This window comes from Natator depressus, chromosome 18 (genome assembly GCF_965152275.1).
Source record: "Natator depressus isolate rNatDep1 chromosome 18, rNatDep2.hap1, whole genome shotgun sequence".
Classification (NCBI taxonomy): domain Eukaryota; kingdom Metazoa; phylum Chordata; order Testudines; family Cheloniidae; genus Natator; species Natator depressus.
The window spans coordinates 13485997-13508845 of NC_134251.1; the positions used below are offsets into that span (position 1 = coordinate 13485997).

Consider the following 22849-nt stretch of genomic DNA (forward strand, 5'->3'; position numbering starts at 1 on the left):
CGTGGCCCGGGCAGGGCTGAGACACGCACCGGCCGCGGGGAGCCGGAGCCAGGCGCTCACAGGAGCGGCGCGGGCCGGGGCCGGGGCCGGGGGCCGGGGCCGGGGGCCGGGCTGAGTCTCGGCGCTGGGAGCCCGACAGAACTTTCCTCCCGCAGCCGCCGCGTCCCGGCCGGCCGGGCCCTGGGAGCCGCTTCGCTTCGCTCCGCCGCCTCCTGCTCCCCTCCCTCCGCTCGCTCCTCTCTCATTTCTTCGTCAGCTGCCTCCCCCTGGGCCGGGCCCCCTTCCCCTGGGCTCTCCCTCCTCTCCTCTCTCGCCCTCCAGCCTTTCCTTCCCCTTCTGCTGACCTCCCCTACTTTCCTTCCTTCCTTCCTTCCTTCCCCCCACACCCACACCCCCTTCTCTTCCCTTCTCCCCCACCCAGCCACCCTTATGCCCCACTCCACCATGCTGATGGGGACCATGCCTCCAACGGAGGTGTACCCCTCTGAGCGGGTCATCGTGCTGGTCTCCTGTGTTCTCTCCTTCCTGGGCTCCAGCCTCCTGGTCTTCACCCATGCCCTTTGGCCCGAGCTGCGGACCCGTCCCCGGCAGCTCCTGCTGTACCTCTCCCTGGCCGACCTCCTTTCGGCTGCATCCTACTTCTACGGGGTGCTGCAGGACTTCAACGCGACCTCGTGGGACTGCGTGCTGCAGGGTGCCCTGTCCACCTTCTCCAACACCAGCTCTTTCTTCTGGACCATGGCCATTGCCTTCTACCTGTACATCACCATTGTGAGGGGCGCACCAACGGGCACTGGCCTGCTCTGCTTCTTCCACGTCATGAGGTGGGTGAGTTCTGGTGTTACCCTCATCCAAGGCGCCCACTTCAGCCAAGAAGTGCTGCTGAGAGCCTCTAGATGGGAGTCCCCCTGGTGCTCATCAGTGCCATGGTCTTGGTTGGTTGGTAGGGATGGCTGTTGTGTGTTCCCCACTGCTGCCAGGATTGGTGGTGATGAGCTGCTGGGGACTCAACCTGGTCTCTCCTGAGGCTACTTTGCCCTTCTTTAGCCCCTTTCAAGCCAGGGCTTTGTGGTAATTAACAAATTAAGTGTCTCAATGCCCTGGGGAGGTAGTTCTCATTAAACCCAGATGAGGAAACTGAGGCATGGAGGGATGAAATGACTTGCTCATGGTCATGCAGTGGATCTCTGGCAGAGACAAGGAAAGAACCCAGGAATCCTGGCTCATAGTTCTCACTTTCTCTCCTAGAGTGTCCCACTAGAATACCACATGTACCCAAAGCATGGAGGCGGTATTTAGTGCCTCTGCTCCAGTGACAAAGTCCCTCATTTAGAGTGTGTTTACCTAGATCCTTGGTCACCCCACCTCTCTATACTCCCCCTGCACCAGTAATTCATTAACTGTAGGAGAATGGCAGTTTGAAAGTGAGGAGGCTGCTAGAAAAGCAGTCTGAAGGCTGTTTGGCATATCTGAAGGAAAGCAAGACAAAATAGCTCACGGTTTAACTTGCGCCTGAGTGTTTACTATTTAGCTCGCTGATTTTCCACATCATGTTTAATAAAAGCCTTCATTATGCAATCCGAGCTTGTGTAATCATGTGCCACCTCCAAGCTCAGCCTGACAGTGATCCTTTGGTGCTCTGGGCTGCCAGGTTTTTATAATAAATTATATGGAAAAGGATATAGTTTTAGAAAACCCTCCAGGGCAAGCCAAATAGTGGATTTGGGGGTCTTTTTCTTTGTCAAATGCTTCCATCATCTCGTACTTACAAACAGCGTTGTTTTGGAGATGATTGAATGACTTTGTTGTGCCGATCTAAAAGATAGGCCAGGGAAAACATCAAGCAAGTCTAAGTGTTAAGTAGAGAAGAAAATTGGATTCTTACACTCAGACGATAATTAGGAGCTAGGGCAACATCTGCTTGAGTGGAAGTCCGAGAGCTTGCAAAAGCAGCTTGATAGCTCAGTGAGTATAGCGTGTGACTTACATGATCTTTGCTATTGTATGTTACAGGATGGTGGGGTGCTTTCATTTTGTCTTCAAATAAAAAGAAGGTGGTGGGGTGGGGGTATGGAAATTATGGAGAGAGGGACTGCTAGTGAGAAGGGCAGGTCTAGTGGTTAGGGAACGGGAATAGGAGCCAAGATCCGTGGGGCCAAATTCTGCACCGACTTGCATCCCATCAAACTTGATAAGAATGAATGAGTCTCTGCGGAATCTGGTCCATTTGTTCTTTTCCTGTCTCTATCAGGGATATATGGGACCCTGGTCTGTGCCTCAGTTTCTCCATCTGTTTAATACTTCCCAACCTAGCAAGGGTGCAGGGGAGGGGAATTGTAAGGATGGATTGATTGTTTGTGCAGCCTGCTAAGAATTCAAGACGTCCCTTGCTACCACTAGGTACTGGGAGGGAGGATTCAGAAGCTGAACTTCCCCTCTTTGTGAACCTTGTTGGATTTTATTTTCACACTCCATATAGTCAAAATCAATCACCATGTTCTCTATGTCCTAATAAGCGTCAGCAAGATGTCTGGGTATCATTCAGCTCAAACTTTGCTGTGTTCAAAGGACAAGGCAAGTAATTGACATCGAAGTCCTATTATTGGATTCTGCTTCATAATCAGTTGCACACATACAAAATGGGAAATGACTGCTTAGGAAGGAGTACTGCGGAAAGGGATCTGGGGGTCATAGTGGATCACAAGCTAAATATGAGTCAACAGTGTAACATAGTTGCAAAAAAAGCCAACATTATTCTGGGATGTATTAGCAGGAGTATTGTAAGCAAGACACAAGAAGTAATTCTTCCTCTCTACTGCACACTGATTAGGCCTCAACTGGAATATTGTGTCCAGTTCTGGGTGCTACATTTCAGGAAAGAGGTGGACAAATTGGAGAAAGTCCAGAGAAGAGCAACAAAAATGATTAAAGTTCTAGAAAACATGACCTATGAGGGAAGATTGAAAAAATTGGGTTTCTTTAGTCTGGAGAAGAGAAGACTGAGAGGGGACATAACAGTTTTCAAGTACATAAAAGGTTGTTACAAGGAGGAGGGAGAAAAATTATTGTTCTTAACCTCTGAGGATAGGACAAGAAGCAATGGGCTTAAATTCCTGCAAGGGAGGTTTAGGTTGGACATTAGGAAAAACTTCCTAACTGTCAGAGTGGTTAAGCACTGGAATAAATTGCTTAGGGAGGTTGTGGAATCTCCATCACTGGGGATTTTTAAGAGCAGGTTAGACAAACACCTGTCAGGGATGGTCTAGATAATACTTAATTCTGCCTTAAGTGCAGGGGACTGGACTAGATGACTTCTCGAGGTCCCTTCCAGTTCTGTGATTCTATGATTCATAGATGACTCTGCCGACCCACTGCTGTGCAGAGCCTGTGAAATATTTTTACAAGCCTGAAAAATCTGCAAGAAGTTGGAGAGAAAACCAGTGCAGCAGCTGCACCAGTGGGGACTTGTTCCCTGCCCTACCTATCATCATCATAATACCTTGTTCTCCTCTTTCCCCTCCCTCCTTTGTTTTCCTTATTGTGACTTGAGAACTTGGCCATAAAAAGAAAAGGAGGACTTGTGGCACCTTAGAGACTAACCAATTTATTTGAGCGTAAGCTTTCGTGAGCTTCAGCTCACTTCATCAGATGCATACTGTGGAAAATACAGAAGATGTTTTTATACACACAGACCATGAAAAAATGGGAGTACTCCTTTTCTTTTTGCGAATACAGACTAACACGGCTGTTACTCTGAAACTTGGCCATAAAAGTGCAACTTGGGAAGGATGTTGTCTGATTGGTTATTTTTCAAGGCTCCAAAGTCCTGATGTCCAGACTGAATTGTCTTTTGTATACTGTCCAAAATCCCTTGTCCAACAGGACAGGTCAAATCTGGAATAGCCACAAATGTCATGAACAGATACTGAGGCAAGTGGTGAAAAGTAAATTGAATGGAGGGACAGAGGGGGCTGTATAAAGAGAAGATGTTGTGGTTAGGAGTTAAAGATAAGATAAAATCATTAGGATCCTTGAAGCATGAAAGGGGGTTAATGGTAGATAGCTCACCAAGGCCCTGATCTTGCAGTGAGCCACACTTGTGCATATTCCCATTAATTTCAGAGAGACTCCATATGGGCGGCTATCTGTCTGTAAGAGTGCATGGCAGGAGTGGGGTTGATCATAGTTAAATTACCCGTCAAAGGGTTGACATTTTTAAAAAGACAAATGCTATCCTGTGGTTGCCTGTGCCTTATGGTGGAAAAAAGAGTTGCAATTCTCTTTTTGACATTCAATTTAATCAATCCGAGACTTTTTTTTTTTAATTGACGTGCCCCTGTGATGGCGGAATGTGTGCTGGACCGTTTACCCTAGATTTTTCCTCTTAAGGATTGTTGCTTAGATGAAACCTGCCAGACTGGTTTCTTGGTTGTTGACTGAGTAGTAACACATGCTCCGTTTTAGCAGCCAATCTGGGGAGCTCCATCATACGCATTCAGTTTTGTTGTGCTGGGCCTCAAGATGATGGAGTTAATTTTGAGTCTGCTTAAATATTTGGAATGTGTGTTAGTGCCAGTATCCTGGCCACAAAATTCCAAGTTAGTTAATTATGTTCTGGTTCTCTGAATAGCCCACAGAATCTCAACTGGACACAATTTTCTTTGCTTCCTATCCAAAATTGTGTAGTATGGTTGTGTGCTATTAAACAGCTTCTGCTGTCCACCCAGAAGCGGCTGCATTCCTTTGAGGAGCTAAGCAATTAGAGAGAGAGCATGTGTGTATGACTACGTACCCATACATGTCTGCAGCACACTTTGTTATCCTTTCAAATACAGGGCTGTGTAAATGTAAAATACTGTTGTATTACCCATCTGAGATTTCAGTGAAATGGCTCTTAAACTTACTGCGAAAGTACTGATGACAAAATGTTTTCATGAAGGTGAGATTGTCCATAAACTCTTAAGTGCTGCTGATAACAGGTAAGAAGCTGTTGCACCTTGCTTTGGTTTTATAGGGTAGCTCACCAAAGGCTCTTACAGGTGAGGTCAAGTTCAGTGGAAACACATGAACGGTAGTGCTGTAGCGTGTAAATCCTTAGTCACATATCCGTGAAGGGTGCTCCTCCTGGTGACAGAAGGTGATGATGCTCTGATGACACTCAAACCAGATCCACTCCTAAATCTAGAGTAACTAGACTAGGAGACCTCATAGTTGTCCCCAGCTATTGCTAGCTAGCAACGCTGGTGGGAATAGAAAGTGTATCGAGTAGCCCGTGTAGATAGAGGAATAGAATATAAATATTTATTTGCTTCCCAAAGGATCCCAAAGCAGTTTACCAACGACATACATGGAGTACAAATGAAATGCAACCACCTCGGAGGTGCGGGGGGGGAGCAGCTTGCCAGCCACTGCACACAGCATGTTGTATCGATAGAGGTGAGGGCCAAAGATACCAGGGCAAATGACTGATTTTATTAAAAAGTGCTGTGTAGTCTTCAGTGTCCATGGAGAGCAGAGAGAACCTTGACTTTTAAGGTCTCCTGAAGAGACCCATGCACCAAACTCCAAGTATTGGCCTCCCCCACTTACATAACCTAAAACTGTGTATGTTTATACAAGCACTCTGGAACTTTGGCAGCCGATGGACCTACCGCCAGGTCTGGCAGCCCTGTTGGGTGACGGTCTGGGATGCTGTGAAACGAAAGCGGGCCATGAGCGGCAAGATTTGGGTGCAGATCCTGCCAGTCCCAAAGTTCAAGGGTGTGAGGACCCAAACCCTAAGTTTAGGGGAAAGGTTTGGCTCTGGGTTCTGGTTAAGGTGCATCTCTGGATAAAACCCTCTGCAGCTCGTGGCTCCTATTTCCAGAAGCCCAGCCCCCTTTTTTGAGGATGCAAATTTCTGCTCACAAAAAAAAAAAGGAAAAAAGAAAATGCACTTATGGTTTTGTGGCAGCGCAAATCCTACCACTTGAACGGGTCGCGGCTGGACTTGTACAGACAGCATGCTGCAAATCCTCCCAGGGCTCGTAGGAATATAAACCGCTGCATGAAGTATGTCAAAAGGTGAACAATTAAACAGCCTGACCCCAGACACTTTTTGGGGGTGGGGGTGGGGAGGAGGAGAGCGTGTGAGGAAACTGAAATGGAAAGCTGAGATGGGAGCTTCTTGTACCCCAAACTCCTCATCCAGTAGGTGTGGCAGGAGCCCTGCAGCAATAATAAGCACCCTAGTGTGTATTAATATTAGCAATTATCTAATAATAACAGTACTTAGTTCATTGCCTTGATAGCTAGTAATAGCTGGGGACATTTCTCCTGGGCTAATTTCTCTAAGTCTGAGTGTATCTGCTTTGTGTGTCATCAGAACATCGCCTTCTGTTAGCAGGTTGAGTATAATTCATGGCTGCATACATGTCTGCGTATTTACACGCTAAGGCAATACTAATCAGGTGTTGGCACTTCACTGATCAGACGTGTAACAGCCTTTTGTGAGTCCCAATAAAACAACCCAACTTGCAACAATGCTTTACGTCAGTACCTCTCAAAGCACTTCACTGAGGAGGTCAGTATCATTGTCTCCATTTTACAGATGGGGACACTGAGGCACAGAGGGGAAGTGACTTGCCCAGAGTCTCTCAGCAGGCCAGTGAAAGAGCTGAGAATAGAACCAAGTTCCCCCGGGTTCTAGTCTATTGATCTAACCACTAGGCACCACTTCCAAGTGCTTTACAAATATAAATGAATCCTCTCAGCCCCTGTGAGGTAGGGGAGTGCAGCTATCCCCATTTTACGGATGGGGGAAACTGAGGAATATAGAAATTAAATATCGTATTTTCAGAAGTTCCGGGCACCCCAACTTTGAGTGCTCAGCCCTTCTGAAGACTGGGGCCTAAGAGACTGTTTCCCCAAGAGGGGGAGGAGAGAGGGAGTAACCCAAGCCAGGAATAAAATTCAGTTCTGCTCCCTTTGTTACTGTGCTGTTGGTATGCACCTTGGGTGTGTCCTGTGGCCAACAGCAAAATATCTTCAAATGTATGTGCTAAGGAGTGCCCTCGGAGCCTAGGAATAAACCATTCCAGAATGCGGGCCTCTGTGATCTTCCTGGCTAAGCAGGGGTTGGGAGCTAATCCTGGCATGGACGTGCATGGCTGTAGCAGCTCTAAAAGCAGGGGGGCTGGAACAATTTTTATAGTGGGGGGGGGGCTGAGAGCCACTGAACTGTATATGATGGAAACCACTTCAAGGCCGAGGGTGCCGCTGCACCTCCAGCACCTATGACTAAAAGGCCCAATTCAGAACATTGCTTAGTGTCCCAAACCGAAATTTTCCATGCTTAGAAACTGCCAGTGCTTCCCAGTTTTCTGATTTCACACCAGTAGGCACCTGTCTTGCTCTGACCTCTGTTGTTCATTTACTGTTGAATAGCCGGGAAGCTGAATAGTGTGGAAAAATATCAAACCCCATTTGCAGTCAGAGCTGGGGTAGTTATTAGTTGTGAATAACAATCAGGAATTTTATTTTTATTTTTTATTTTTCCTGTTCACAAATCAATCCTGATATCTGAAGAAATATTTGCTGACTGCTTTGAATAAACAACTCTTCAGCCTATGGGGTGATTTGTGAACCGTTCTCTCTCCATATTCATGGAGTATGATTGGCCATCTTCGTCACATGGACATGGTATAAATTTTTTGCCTCCTGACTGGATGAGTAAATGTTATAAAATGGGAGAATGATAAAATCGCAAACAACACAAGCTCTGGCAATAATTTTCAGGCAAGTGATCATTCATGCCAAGATGTATGAAACTTCTGGGATTCAACAGACATTTTCACAAACACTCAGTGGTGGTCTGAATACTTCTGAAAAGCCAATGCACTGGGGGATTCCTCCATGTGGAACGTCTTTCTGCAGAAGTATTTTCAAAGGGCAGCATTGGACCAGCTCTATTAGTGCTTGCAGCTGCCTGAATCTCTTTCTGAAACATCTGAAGTCTGGTTATCTGCTTCTGCTGTTTGCATTGTACTGCCCCAGTGGATGGCAACCTTGGTGTGGTGGAGTGGCTTGAGTGTTCCCATGATGCTAAGAGCAGTTCCCTCAGGAGTCTTGCACTCCTGGCAGGGTCACCCAAGGTGGCAAAGTTGAAGGTGAGGTTCCAGATGAACAGCGATCTTCCCTCCTCCCCCTGCCGCCTCCCCAAGTCCTCAACATCAGAACAGGCGGATGAAGAGACCATTTCTCTCAACGGCTGTGAAGGTGGATGAAGGTTGCAGTAGGATGAAGGTATCCAATCATGGTGGTTTCCTTGCCATTGGATTATGATCCTCCTCCTGCCAAGCACCACGTGGACACTGGTTTGCAACAGTGTCTCCATGTTTAAAGAAATCACGCACCGGTACCTTCCGTCCAGATTGGCCCCTTCCCTTGGGAAATGTCTGCCCCAACTGTGACAAGATCTGTGGATCCACCAGCAATAAAGGGCTGTCATTTTATAGAAGACCATCATCCTTGAACTCTGAGGGATCGCCAACTGTGGCAAATTCTCATTTTGATGTTTACGGGAGATAATGTGCTGAGCCCAAACCCCAGCTCCAAGCACACCATACCATGATTGATTGATGTTAAACCTGGAGAGAGAAAGTGTGGATGGTTTTGTGGTTAAGGTTCTGGGCTTGAGACTGAGGAGATCTGGATTCAGTTTTCAGCTCTGCCACAGACCCCCTGTGACCTTGGGCAAATCACTTAATCTCTCTGTGCTTCAGTTTCCCATCTGTAAAATGGGCATACAACACATGGGCGAAGTGAAGATATATTCATTAATATTTGTCAAGCACTCAGCTACTACTGTGATAAGCACCATAGAAAACTCTATACGTTGCGGACACTGCTTGCTTTCTGTGTATTAATTATGTGTGGTAGTTATTCCCCCGCCTACCCGCCTACAGCTGTATACTAGGCTTGGAAAAAATGTAGACTGGCTGGTTAGAAAGGACAAGGGATCTGGAATTGATTTTAAGAGCACTGTCCTCCCATAGATCCTTTACTGGGCGTAGCTGCTCAGGATCAGCTGCAAGTAGGATTAAGAACCTAGACAGATGACTAAGGAAATAGGACATTTGCCTTGTTTTCTTGACATCTGGAGGGGTGTTTAGTCTGGGCTTTTGTCGCTGTCAGGCTACTTTTTTCGCCTCTTGAGGATCATGTCTACTGCCACTTCCCCAGGCCTTGCAGGGTGGAATAATATGGAAGGGGCAGATTTTGTTTCCAAGTAAATGTGGGCTGGCATTGTAGCAATGGAGAGATTCACAGCTAGTTGGATCAGGGGCTAGGCTTGTCCTCTGCACTTTAAGATACTGGGTGGGAGTTGGGGTCGGGGGGAACATTTTATGCTTGTGTCTGTGAATTCCTGTGGTTCTCATTTATGGATTTTTGTGGGCTGCCCAAGCTGTCTCATGACTTCATTTCCCTTCTGTTTTTGGCTGCGGTTATCTACTAGAGATGGTCCTGAAACAACACACTGGCTCTGAACATCCTGACACTTTGGGGATTTCCTCTCTGGGTCTGAACTGTGTACATCAGGCTCATATCTGCTCTCTCATAAATTCTTGTATTTGCCACCAATGCTTGTATTTACCACCTAAAAAGACACTTACACATTCTGCCCCCTCCAAAACCAACCCCTCCTTCCCAAAGTAGCTACCATGTGTCCAATATTCCAAAGTAGTTGCCCAAAGAAGAAGTAGGATATTGATGCCTTTACTTGACCAATTTGCACTTACGTTTAAGTGCCAATTAGATGTCTACATGCAAGATTTAGGTGCCCAGTGTCATTGTCCATGTTTGAAAACTGGGCTCCAGCTCATTTGCTCTTGAATCAGCTGACTCTGTAGCATGTTCCAGCTGTAATAGATTTTCGTACACACAAGTCCAGGTGCTTGCGTGTTTCCGGGAGAAGAATGGAGAGGATTACTACACATGACTGCAGTTTGGCAGCGAAGTGCCAAGAAAAGAGTTTGGGCTGGCAGAGAGAAAAAGGATGAAAGATTATATTGCTGGTCACCTGCGGTGGTGGTAGGAAATGAGAGGTCTCTCTGTGTGACCTGTCTGAGTGTTTATACGCTTCTGTCAGAGTAGGATGGGGAATTGGTGCTGCAAACTGATGCCATGTGGCCAATGCTACAAATTCAGAGCAATAGAAAAATGAAGACTTTTCTTGTCCAAGCCCCCGTTGTTCTTTGGTTGCATGGCAGCTGCAGCTTTGGCTGCTTGGTGATCTTACCTTGCACTGACAAAATAGATCTAAAATGCCACCCTTCTGTTTTGGTAGCATCTTGTACTGGTGGAAATGATTGCACAGGATTCAAGGCAACATGATTAGACCTACTGTTTGCTTAAATCCTTGAAACTGTGGAGAGGATTCTTATGCCATGTGCATCTCAATGGTACCTTCCTGTAGGTCAATAAGCAACATGTCTAGAATCTATCACCCATGGATTTTCTTTCTATCATCCTCTCCCCAGCGGGGAAGTTGTGTGTATCCTGCCTGCTGAGAGAACCTGGGAGAAAGAAGTTTCTGTCCAAGTCACTTAGCTGGAGCCTGATCCTGTATTTGTCATGTAGGCAAAACTCCTGTTTTCACTGTGCATACTGAACTTGAGATCAGGGCCCCTGAAAGATGGCTTCACTGCATGGTCTGTCAGGCACAGGTGAGTCTATATTATGATGACATTGATAGTGGCAGAGCCTGCCTTTGAACAGGACTGTATTCTGTTCACGTATAAACTAGTTCACAATAGGGCTTTTGTGATGCCTGGGCTTCTTGCTGGATCACGTATTCCTGCAGAGCTTAGCTCCTCTCCAGTCACGCAAATCCTGCCACAAGAATGGTTGATGAGAAATCTCAATGGTTGGCTAAATTTTAGGAGAAGAGAGGAGTGAACCTAACTAGTCAGCTGTAGGAAGGAGTGCATCCCTCCCCTGTTGTGTCAAAGTACTGTGTTCTTTTAAAGTTGCATGAAAGTTTCCTAAATACTACAGTGCTGTGGGCCTAATAAATGCAGGTGAGAAATCAATAGAACTGATCCACCATCCATAGAGTTCCATTTGGAGGATTTAGTTGTCTCTCTCTTTTCCTGCTCTTATTTTTTTCCCAGTGTTTGGATTTTCCTTCCTTCAGATCAAGGATCTGCTGCGCTTTAGACTGTGTGAACTGGAGGAATTGTAGGTCACCTCAGTGATTGTCTCTAGTGACAAGAGGAAATGCCAGGATGTTGGAATTGTTGTAGCTGTACTCTCTGGAACTGAGCAAGCCATGTTACCCTGCTTTTAAAAAAAACAACCACCACAAAACCTCTGCTTCAGTCTGACGTCGGGGAAATAAGGAAGTGGAAGAGGAAGCAGGGATGAAATGTCATCGTGTCTGTTTCACACAACTTCCAGGGTAGAAAGAGCCCAGCTCCGAGAATAGATTAATTAGGACATCTCCAGCTGTTGCGCAGGTCCTGAGATGGAATTAAACTGGGAAGGGTGTTGGCATGCATTGTGCCTTACTGCGCCGTGGGGTTCCCATGCTTGCTGACTGGATTTCCCAGCTGTCCAGGTGCTGGAGTCACCAGCTGATTATCCAAGGAGACTTCAGTGTCCTCAGCGCTGAGGGTTTTGCTTACTGTCTGTGACCTGTTCCCCTGTTCTTCACTGTGTGGTGACGGTGAACTGAACTGTGTCCTCTTCCCCCTCCCATTCTCTCTTCTCAGCTGGGGAGTCCCATTTGTCATCACAGTGGCTGCTGTCGCTCTGAAGAAGATTGGCTATGATGCATCAAACGTCTCTGTGGGCTGGTGCTGGGTCAACCTGCAAGCGGCGGATCGGGTCCTGTGGATGCTGTTGACAGGGAAGTTGTGGGAGCTGCTGGCGTATGTGATCCTACCAGTCCTTTACATCCTCATCAAGAAGCACATCAATAGAGCGGTTGGTACCCTGGCTGCTTTTGCTTTATATAAGGATGACTTATGATATCACTAAGGCTCTCAAGGCATGCTATCCACTACATAGATTGGAACCGCTTCGCCCATCCCTGAAATGCAACCACCTCTGGGGAGCATCAGTGCACAGCACCACTACCCAGTGACTTAGCATGAGATGAACCTGGCACCTATTTAAAAACTGTAAAGGGTAGGGGACATGGAAAGGTAGAATGTAAATATGGGAGTAGGGCATTGGGGGCAAAATCCAGATCTAGTGTAATCGAAGGCCACTTAAGTGGAGTTGATCCACCTACACTAGGCCTGAATTTGCCCCCTGGGGGGCGGTGTCAAACATCCTTAGCCTGGCAAAAAGTGCTGTAGGATCTTGAGAGGCTGCTCTGTGCTAGGCACTGGATACACACACCTAATAAAAAATTTAGCTCCTGCCCCAAAGATCTTTCAATGTATACAGCAAATAAAAATGAAATCCCTGGTGAGCATAAGAATTCAGAGGGCCAGGTTAGCACTTGAGCAATGTGGAAATATAAACCTAAACTATGCCACAGTGGCAGGACACAGGGACCTCCAGAGGACAAATTCCTATTTTTCCCCTAAATTATGGATTTCAAAAAAGCCAACCCTAAAAATGTCATCTTCCTCTGGCCACCAGCACAGTCACATGTGCTTGTCAGGGTGATAATTAGAGAGAGCATACAGCTAAGGGATTGGTTAGGCTAGACATTCAGAAGGTGGGATGTTTCTCCTGCCCGGCTCTAATCAGGAAACCTGGCTTGCCGGCTCCCAAAGAATGGCTGGTTTTCCTGCCATGAGACCAGGCATCACCTGGTCACGTCTGTATTGGAAACACTGGGGAATATCCTCAGTGCCTGGAGGTCTAGGAAGAGGAGTCCGAGAAGATTCATGGCTGTTTATCACCTGTTGCCCATCTCTGAACTAGCCGGGACTCTGTGTTCTATCAAAGATGACAGTGTGACTGTCTGGAAATCCAATCTGCCCCTTTCCCCACCCGTCTGTTCTGTGCCAGAGACTTTCAGGCACTGTCCTCTCCCTCATGTGCCCCGGGCTCTGATTGCTCTGCAGGAAGGGAGCTGAACACAAGCGGTTGTCAAAGCCAATTCTTGTAACTGGTTTCCGAGGGCTGGAGGCAGCAGCATGCTGGGCCATCTGGACTGCAGCTTTTCTCTCTTCTCCTGAGCTTTCCCCTGTAGCTTGGAACTGTGCTGAGCCTGGTAGCCCAAGGACTGTGGCCTCACAGCTCTCCTCCAGCCCCGGGGGGGGGCGGTGTCTGACACTTCCAAGGAACAGCGATAAATAACCTTCCCTCCCTGCTGCGGCAGCTTGTTTAACCAGTGCTGGCTTTGGAGTGCCTTATAAGCCAGCGTGGGTTTGCGACATGTGCTCTCTCGTGATTGTGAGAGCAGCTGTGTTAGGACAGGAATGCAGAATGCTGGCAGGTTGTATTCTTTCCCGAGAGAGTCTTGTACCCCTATAGAAATGGCTGGGGCTTTACTGATGGCCCTTGGAGGGGGTCTAACTCCCAGCTGCCCTGTGAGGTCCGTCTGTGTGTGATTGCACCGAGCTCTTCTGGGGCAATGGCCTTTTGCTGGCAGGGCTGCTAGCAGTGGGAGGAGCAGGAGGAATGGAGGTTGGGGGAAGGGAAGGGTATAAGATTTTATACGCTGTGCAACACAAGTGAGAGGGAGGAGGAGTTTTCAGCGGGACACCTGTGCTGGGTTTTGAGAGGTGTCAGTTCAGTGGCTTTCTGCTCATTTCACCAGCTGAGAATCTGGCCCTTAATCTCTTGATTTCCCCCTCTGTAAAATGGGGATAATCCTTCCCTGCCTCACACACATAAGCACATGGATACTACAGTGGTGTGGTTATGCAAGTACCTGAATAGACGATTAGTCCTCTGGAGACCACAGAAGCAATAATAATTAATACTTTGCTCTTTATAGTTGTTTTTTATCTGTGGATCTTGGTTTTATAAAAGCAGTCTGAGATTACCCCTATTTCACAGGCACGTACAGATTAAGTGACTTGCCAAAGGCCATGCAGCAACACAGTGGCAGAGCCAGGAGTGGAACCCAGGTTTCTCAACAATCCGTGAACCTATTTTGTAAAGCATTACTGATGTTTACGTTGCTATAGCTGTGATTGTTCTTAATTATATAGCAACCTAGGTGTACGTGGTGCTCACGTAGAACATTGAAAAAGTTGAGGTGTCCCATTCTGCCCTCCTTTACATCTGGGTGGCCCTCTTGGAATTTGGCCCAAAATCTGTGTTCCAAAGAACAGAGAGCACAGCTAGGCTGGAGTCCAACCTGGGCAGTCTCTCTCCGGCCGGGGCATTCCTTTGGCTGAGGGTGTAGCAGTGGGCAGAATGCAAAGGGTTAATTGTCTTTGGCAAGAAGCCACCAGCGTGAGCATTTGCAATAACCTAGTATTGGAACTTCAGAGTCTTCCATTTTTTCTTTCCTTCGAAGCATGCGGCACTCTCTGAATATCGCCCCATACTAGCCAGGGCTCCTGCCTTTCAGCCCAGGACTTCCATAGCAGATAAGAAATTGATCCTCATCCCTCTCATTTTCATCTTCCTCCGCATCTGGAGTACTATCCGATTCATCCTGACCCTCTGCAGCTCCCCTGCCGTGCAAAATCCAGTCCTGGTGGTCCTGCATGTAAGTACCTGCTGGTCACTGCACTCCCCTGACAGGTCCATATGGGAGATGGGGCGGGTGAGAAGTGATGGGCTTGCCCATGTCTGAGACATGCAGTTCTTGGTCCCTGCCATTTTCGGGGCTAGATGTAACAGTGCAGGGACTCAGAGAACGGCCTGCATGATTTGTGTGTGCCACGAGCAAAGACTTCATGCTGGACCAAGATCATAGAATCATAGAAATGTAGGGCTGGGATGGGACCTCGAGAAGTTCAGCCCCCTGCTCTCTCGCAGGACCAAACAAAACTAGACCATCCCTGGCAAGCTTGTGTCCAACCTATCTTTAAAACCCCTCAACAGTGGGGATTCCACAAGCTCCCTTGTTAAGCTCTGGAATAAGCTTCCTACTCTTATAGTTCAGAATTTTTTTCCCAATATCTAACCTAAATCTCCTGGCTACTGATTAAGCTCATTACTACTTGTCCTACCTTCAGTGGGCACTGAGAACAATTGATCACAGTCTTCTTTATAGCAGCCTTTAACATATTCAAAGACTGTTATCATATCCCTCCTCTGTCTCCTTTTCTCAACACTAACCCTGCCCAGTTTTTGTAACCTTTCCTAATAGGTCAGATTTTCTAAATCTTTTATCATTTTTTTGTTGTTGTTGCTCTCCTCTGAATGCTCTCCAGTTTGTACAGATCTTTCCCAAAGTGTGGGGCCAGAATTGGACACACTACTCCAATTGAGGCTTTTCTCCTGTTCTCACTGACTGCTGTGCACAAGCCATATAATTTTCTATAAGCACGAGAGTGTACAAAGAAAGGGTTAGTGTGTGATTCTCCCAGTTCCTTTTTACAAAGGCACCTGGGGTGCGGGGCAGATGTCCGTTTCTTTCTCTGAAATAGACCAGGCTGTGACTCATTATCCTAAACCAGCATTTCCTAAAGCGGGGGGTGATCCGTCGGGGAGAGCTAGTCAGGGGGCACAGATGCACCTCTGCTTTCCTTTTTAAAAAACTTCCTTCAAAATGTGACCCGGGTATAACCGATGCAGCAGATGTCCGCCTGTGTTTGCAGAGAGCCTGAAACAATAGCTCAGCGATGTGGGCTGCCCCATTCTGTTCAGAGGGCCAGGATGACATACTTTAAATCTCAAAATGTTTAACTAGTCCACTGCTCGTCAAAGCAGGGAAGAAAGGAGAGGAAGGTCATATTCTGAAGATCTACACAGGATATTCCAGTGTTTCTCAAAGTGAGGGCAATGTCCCCATGGATGGGCAGGGCTTGGAAAATGAATCCATTAAGACGGGTAGCTGTCGAGCAACACAGCAGAGTTGCAGGGGATGGGCGTGATTGATTTTCCTGACAGGTGCGGAGTTCAGCTCCCACAATTTTGGGCAGTGCTGCCCTGAACAATATTTCCTTCCTCTAACGTAACATTCCAGACTTGCGTGGTTCTGCGGAACGTGTCTCGACATTGCTATGGATCAGCAAAGCCTTTTTTTATCCCTGTGGTGGAGCAGCTTCGTGGCTGATATTTTTGCTAATCCCTTTATAAGTCACATAGACCCCACTCCTGATTGGCGCTAATGCCTGGGGAGCCCTGTTGCCAATGGACAGAGGGAGGAAAACCAACAAACGTGATTAAAAATCGAATGCTGCCGCATCAAAAAATGCCTTGCCCAGGAGCAGCCGTTTCAGCAGCATCTAGTGGCCAGAGGGGCAAACTGCAGCCAAAAAGTGTTTTCCCCGTGTCCCAGCTGCTAAGGATGCAGTGCGAGATCCATGTCGTAGGCTAGAAACTCGGTGACCGTCTCTCCCGGAATGGGACTGTTGGTTCTAACGGAATAGAGCTGAACTTCTCCTGGGTGCCAATGTCTCGCATTCAAGGAGCTGGATGGAGGTGCTCACGTTTCAAACAGAAAGAGGATCTGAGATATTGCCTGCAGGAGCTGCTACTTGGCTTTAGGGAGTTCCAAAGCCAGGCTATTTTTGGCTTGGTTTATGGCTTTGCTGTTGTTCGAGCCGACCCTCCATTAATACACAGATATGACACGTTCTGTAAAGCAAGGGTCTTGTGAAATGGAACGGCCTTAGTTTTCCTATCCCCGGTCTCTTTCTATCCCCCCTCTTTTTTTTTTCCTCTCCATCTCTTGACTCATCTTTCATGTCTGGGTGTCTGACCAGCTCTCACTCTTTTATTAAACGTTCCTGTTTACTTTACTGTCTCAACTTTTTTTCCTCTTTTTCTCTCCCTGCCTCTGCTCTTTCCTGGTCTCTCCTCCCCAGTGTCTTTTTCTCTCCCTCTGTTTTCTGACTCTTCCCCACCATTTCTCCGTACCCCTATGCCCTGGCCTCTCTTAGGGTGGGCCCAGAGCACAGGTTGTCTTTGCCCTCCTAAAGCGGGTGATGGCTTTGGAGGGACAGTGACTGTGGGGATATTCCCTTCCAAATGCAGGTGAGTTGTCTGCCTTTCCTGACTGCTTAGGGGCTTGGTTTTCTTTCTGGTGCAGGGATGATGTCCCAGACCCTCGTCCTCTCAAGGCTATAACCCTCTGCTCTGCCAGTTCAGTGACTGTCTTGGCCTAGTTTAGCAACTGATTGCTTCTGGGATGGGGGAGAGACACCTCCTGCAACTGCTTGGGGCTAATTTTCTCTTCCTGCCCTTGCAGGGAATTGGGAACACGTTCCAGGGAGGTGCCAACTGCATCATGTTTGTCCTCTGCACCCGTGTGATCCGGACCCGGCTGCTCTCTTCCCTTTGCTGTGGTCGCTACGGAGGCTTGCGTCAGTCTTCGCAGAGGCTAGAGGGGGGTTACCAGGATGCCGAACCCTCCATGAACACACAGGCTGAACAGACGGAGGCCGAATTCGCAAGCTCCTGAGCCTTGAATCTCCACATCTGAGTGAGAGATTCTGTCGTTCTTGGTAAAGGTTTAACTGTGAGTCCTGCCCGTGCACAGCTGAGTTCCTGTAGTCGGGGTAATTGCCATGGGTGGCCCGGAGGCAGAGGAGGAAAACAACAGCGAGCTTCATTAAGAGAGATGAATTCAGCTGCTAGAGCGAGAGAAGAGAATTCCAATGCGGCTGGTTCTGCAGCACTCCTGCAGGATAACTGTCCATCTCTGGGTGTTTTACAAGCATCAGTGAATTGATTCACACATGGCCTCTGTCAGACAGAGAAGTATGGAAAATGGGGAAAGAAGGCACAGAGGCAGTTGTTGGTGCAGAGGGAATAGAAGCTGTATCTCTTGACCCTTTAGCCGCCCAATCACGTCCCCCGTATATCAATTGACAACGCATGCAGCCGAGTGTAGATAGGGATCTGTGGTTACTGCCATTGCCTGCCTATCTGTGGTACATATGTGGCCCCCGTTTCCTTAGTAACTGAGTACCGTGCACTCTTTATTGTATTTATCCGCACAATATCCTTGTGAGGTTGGGAAGTAGGGCAGTGCTATTAGTCCCACTTCACAGAGAGGGAGATTAGGCACAGAGAGGCTAAGTGACTTGCCCAAGGTCACTCAAGACTGTAGCAGAGTAGGGACTTGAGCCCTGGTCTCCCAGGGCATAAATTAGTGTCCTAATCCCTGGACCATCCTTTCTCAAACTGCCTGGCTATGTTAAGAGTCCTGTTTCCATTTTGAGGTGTAGCCCGGCAGGAACATAATGCAGAGCTGGGAGGGTGCTGAGACTTTGCCCATATGAGAGCTGTGTGGTAGGAGTCTGAATATCACAGTGTTGGATGGAACAGATTCTGGCAAAGCCCTCTGACTTCAATATGGAGCTGCAGCCCATGGAGACAAGAGGTCCCACGGTGCCATGTTTAATCTGCTCAGATCCAGGTGGCTCCCTGTGCATGGTAGTCTCTGCAAAAGTAGCTGCAAGCCTTGCAGCGTTCCCTGACCTGTATTGGCCCTTCAGGGTACACTCCCAGCACCATTAGTGCAGGGGGTGAACCTGAAAAAGGCAGCGGTCTTTCTAGAGTCTAGGTGCATGGCGGTTGGTGAACACTGGGTGTTACGCACGAGGGAGGGACACGACATATCTTTGGGTGAGCTCCTGCCACCTGTTTTTCCTCCTTGTTCTCTCCTGATACAAATGCAAGGCTTGGAAAAGCAGAGCAGGATTTTGCTTCCTAGCCACATTTGTTTTTAAAAAAACTATTTGTAAGCAGCTTTTGCAGAAAATTAGCAACACATGAGCTGTCAGGGGGTGGGGAGGGGGCAGAGGGCAGCAGCCCAACTCCCATTGCTCCATGCACACAGCTGTTCAGAGGCAGCTCTCATTAGTGTAACTAATATTAGACCTGAGCACATGGCGGTCAAATGATCTAGCGAACACCCAAGGTCTAATCCTGGCTGGGAGGATGAATTAGGGTGTGGCTTGGCGTAAAGTCTTTAAACGAAGTGCATGTGGGAGATTGGCGACAGTATTATTTTGTATCCCAGTAACGCCTCAACTTCCCGCTTGGGGGGGAGATGCTGTTGGGCCACATGCTGCATAGACATATAGGAAGGCAAAGGCCGTGCTCCACTGAGCTTACAGTCATTCTTGCTACGTCACCAGGGCGTTGAGCGGCTGACTCGGTTAATATTAGTAAAGCATGGGGAAGGTGCGTTCATGTAAGTATTATGGGCAGATCACTTTTAGATAGGGTTCCCACCTTTGAAATGCAAAAAACCCAGCACCCCTCCCACCCAAGACAAGCCTACTGCAACCCCAACCCCAACCACAAGGCAACTTCGCAACCCCGGCCCCTTCAACAGCTATTTATAGTATCTAGAGCAGTGGTCTCCAAAGTGGGGAGCGCGCACCCCAGGGGATGCGCAAGACCATCCCTGGGGGTGCGCAGCAGGAGGAGGGCCGCAGAAGGAGCACCGGCGGCAACAGCGCTCCTGGACCTTTGATTCTTTGGCGGCCCGTCGGCGGCAGCTCGGCTCTCTTCCCGCTCCGTCTTCGGTGGCCCACCGGCAGCAGCTGGCCCTGGGGGTGCACAATCCAAAAAGTTTGGAGACCACTGATCTAGAGAGAGAACACATATAGATAACCTCACCCGTGTTCTCTCGTGACTCAAACCTTCTCACACACCCGCGCAGTGCGCTTGCCTGTTGGTGGGCAGACAGCTGCTGTATTTTCAGCCGTTTGCATCTGTTATTTCTAAACTGCAGAAGTGGGAACACTGCAGCATCTTCAGCTGAGCACAAAAACTGTTGACGTTAGATATCCCAGGATAGTAGGATGATGAGGCAAACGTTTAGACCTATGTAAAAAAAAACAAACCCAGCAGATTAAATTATTTTTCTGGCAACGGGCAAATCCATAAAAAAAAAAAAAGGTCCGGCCAGTCAAATACGAGCCAGGTGGTAACTCTACTCATAGTGTATGTATGCACAGCAGCTGGGAGGTGTGACTGCAGCATGAACAGACTTACCTGCAATAGCTTTGATCTAGCTAGCTGGAATAACAAGAGTGGCATGGGCTAGGTGCCAGAGTATATACCCAGGGTCCCGGGCAGGGTTATGCTCAAGCAGCTGGCTCTGGGTGCCATGACTTCACTACTAGTGTTAGTCGAGTTGACTAGATCAAAGCTAGCTCAGGTAAGTCTGTACCTGCTGCACTCACACCTCTGATTGCAGCGTATACAGATCCTTAGAGCTCTGTCCTGCAAACAGAAGTGTCTATTACCTTGATAACGAACAAGTAACCAGCCCAGTACCTAAACCTCATGTTGCCAACCGTGAGCATTGCACGTGACTTGATTAATGGCAGCTACAGTTTCCTTTCTTATAGAGGGGGAGAGACTAGGCATTAAAACTGAAATTAAAACTTTGCTTCATTTGAATCTTTTGAAGCTGCTCCCAGAAGAGGAAATAAGAATTCTGATAGTCACCAAGATACTTTTTTTAAATGCAGCAAAACCACCTTCTCTCTCAATTCCTCTTTCCATATAACTCCAAAGGAAGATTGAAAAAAAGCTGGGTTTGGTTAGTCTGGAGAAGAGAAGGCGGCCGGGGGGTGGAGGGGAGGGGAGCGGGGGAGAGAGATAAGTCTTCAAGTACATAAAAGGTTGTTATAAGAGGAGGGTGATAAATTGTTCTCCTTATCCAGTGAGGACAGAACAGGAAGCAATGGGCTTAAATTGCAGCAAGGGAAATTTAGTTTAGACATTAGGAGAAACTTAACTGTCAGGGTAGTTAAGCACTGGAACAAATTACTTAGGGAGGTTGTGGGCCAGGCTGTTTGCGGAGACACAGCCTTCCCTAACTGGCCCTCCATACAGTTTTGCAACCCCGATGTGGCCCTTGGGCCAAAACGTTTGCCCACCCCTGTCCTAGATCTTAACCTGTTTGCTTTTGTTTTGAACAGGTAACTGAATTACCACCAAGTGCCTATAGAGGGAGCTAGAGGCCTGAAGAAAAGGAACTCCCACTTGAACAATTAACGTGCAGGCAACGACTGAGAGCCTCTTTATGGAAAACTCGCTCCATGGAATTCAGATGCCAGCTGCCTTAGCTCTTCTCTCAAGATTTCCGGGAATGTGCTACCGGGTCACACTCCAACTTCCAGTCTCATCCCCATGCCCCTTCTGCAGAAGTTTACAAATGGTTCCTGGGTTCTGATTTTCTATTTTACTAAGAGGATTTCTCACCGTGCAGCTGGAGTGGGGGAAAATCCACAACGTTCTGAAAACTCCAGCAGTTTCTGAGGGGAAGCACCTTGGATGTGTGATCAATTTATCGCCTGTTTCATGAGGCCTTCAAGGGGGCTCCTGCTCTTCTATGCTTCAGATGGTGGATGAGGGACAATAACTTGGCAAAGTCTTTCTTGGTTCTCCTTGCGGGGGGGATGTGTCTTGGATGTTTTGCTCCTTTTTCGGTGTCACAGCAGCTCGTCTTCCTTCTGGATTTGGGATGTGAATGAGCTTGGGTGGCCGCTTGACTAAATCATGGCTCTGTGGACAGTTTGGTACTGAGGGTAGGTAAGTGGGCGAGCGTATCGACCCGGCCATCCAGCGAGAACAGCCCCTGAAGGGGACAGCATGGACATATGGACACATTTTGCTGCACAAATCCTAAATCCAGGTTTTCCTTCTTCCAAGGCACTGTCTGTTTTTATTAATGCTCCCCTTCTCCCACCGTGGTTTTAAAATCACAGCTTGGGCTTTAGGAGATGCCATTCCTTTTAGAACACATCCTGTTTACAGATCCTCAACTATCCTTTCCTGGTGCACTTCCAAAACCTTTGTCTTTTTAACAAAGTCCTCACCGGCTTCCTGTCTCTGTATGGACAGTGGTCTCCTTCCGGTGCATTTTTTTTTTATGGAGATGTTATTATTCAGTGTGTGATAATGGCACAGATTGGTCTGCCAACACCTCTCCAGCCTGGGTTGGGGGAGGAGAGAGATTGTGTGACAGTGTTTGTACAAGTTCGCAGTGTGTCTGTAATTTAACAAATGATTGTCTAAGGCATGTGCAGGGTGACTAAGCACAAGTCTTCCATGCCAATTGTAGATGTTGCTCTTCCCAATTGTTTTTACTCAGATATCAAGCTCTGACCAGCATGGGGAGCAACCTGCTGAGCTGTGTGTGTGTGGGTTGGTTGGTGTCACTTGGAATGTCCACCGCTCTCTTGGTATAAAATTAAAGGCAGCATCGCCTGTTATCAAGGGTGCACAGCACTTCCCTTTTAAGTGTCTGGTTTTGGTTGCTTTATAATTTTGCCACACTTTAACCATTGGGGCTGAAATTTTCCATGCCGTGTGTCTGCCTCGGGTTGGTTTGTGAGTTGGTCAACATGATTTAGCCATTGCCAAGAATGAGGTGGGGGGGTGGGGGGGAGACGTTGCTCAACGTTTAAAAAAAAAAAAATTCTGGTGCCCTTTCTCCTGAGATGTTCCAGTGTCCCCATGTTTTGCAGAGGAGACTTGAAATGCAGTGAAGGGGTGGCCATGGGGCCAGTGACATGCTTTTCGGCCAAGTTCTGAGCCTTTGAAAATCTCAGCTCATGTGTGGGGAGACTTCTTACAAACTAACCAGCAAAATCACAGCAGATTTCACCCTCACTGAGCCTCACAGCTCCTTGTGCTGACCAGACTGGGTGGGCTCCAGCCCTGCCTACAGGAGCCATCCTGAACTTCCTCTGTTCACACTGCCTAGCCAAGGTGAGACAAGAGCTGGATGGGGAGGAAGGAGTAGAAGAAG

The 22849-nt window shown here is 47.8% G+C and overlaps 1 protein-coding gene across 4 annotated transcripts; it reads left to right on the top strand.

The window, feature by feature from the left end:
• Window positions 1-237: 237 nt before the first annotated feature.
• Window positions 238-22454, top strand: GPR157 (G protein-coupled receptor 157). Of its 4 annotated transcripts, none has more exons than XR_012642311.1 (5): window positions 238-824; window positions 11754-11967; window positions 14471-14665; window positions 17318-17587; window positions 21015-22454. XR_012642311.1 is itself a non-coding variant. In XM_074975184.1 (5 exons), exons 1-4 carry the CDS (start codon window positions 430-432, stop codon window positions 17528-17530), a joined length of 1017 nt encoding a protein of 338 aa, XP_074831285.1. In that variant the 5' UTR covers window positions 238-429; the 3' UTR covers window positions 17531-17573; window positions 21015-22454. The 4 variants fall into 4 exon arrangements, 3 of the variants coding, with proteins under 3 accessions (XP_074831285.1, XP_074831286.1, XP_074831287.1); XM_074975184.1 differs by having other exon boundaries at window positions 17318-17573; XM_074975185.1 differs by having other exon boundaries at window positions 17318-17551.
• The last annotated feature ends 395 nt before the right edge of the window (window positions 22455-22849 follow it).

Bases quoted from the DNA above. Each gene is read 5' to 3' on its own strand.
- GPR157 (XM_074975184.1), top strand. From the start codon at position 430: ATGCCCCACTCCACCATGCTGATGGGGACCATGCCTCCAACGGAGGTG. The intron at 11,968-14,470 runs GTTGGTACCCTG...TTTCCTTCGAAG, and splicing joins AGAAGCACATCAATAGAGCG to CATGCGGCACTCTCTGAATA. The intron at 14,666-17,317 runs GTAAGTACCTGC...CTGCCCTTGCAG, and splicing joins CAGTCCTGGTGGTCCTGCAT to GGAATTGGGAACACGTTCCA.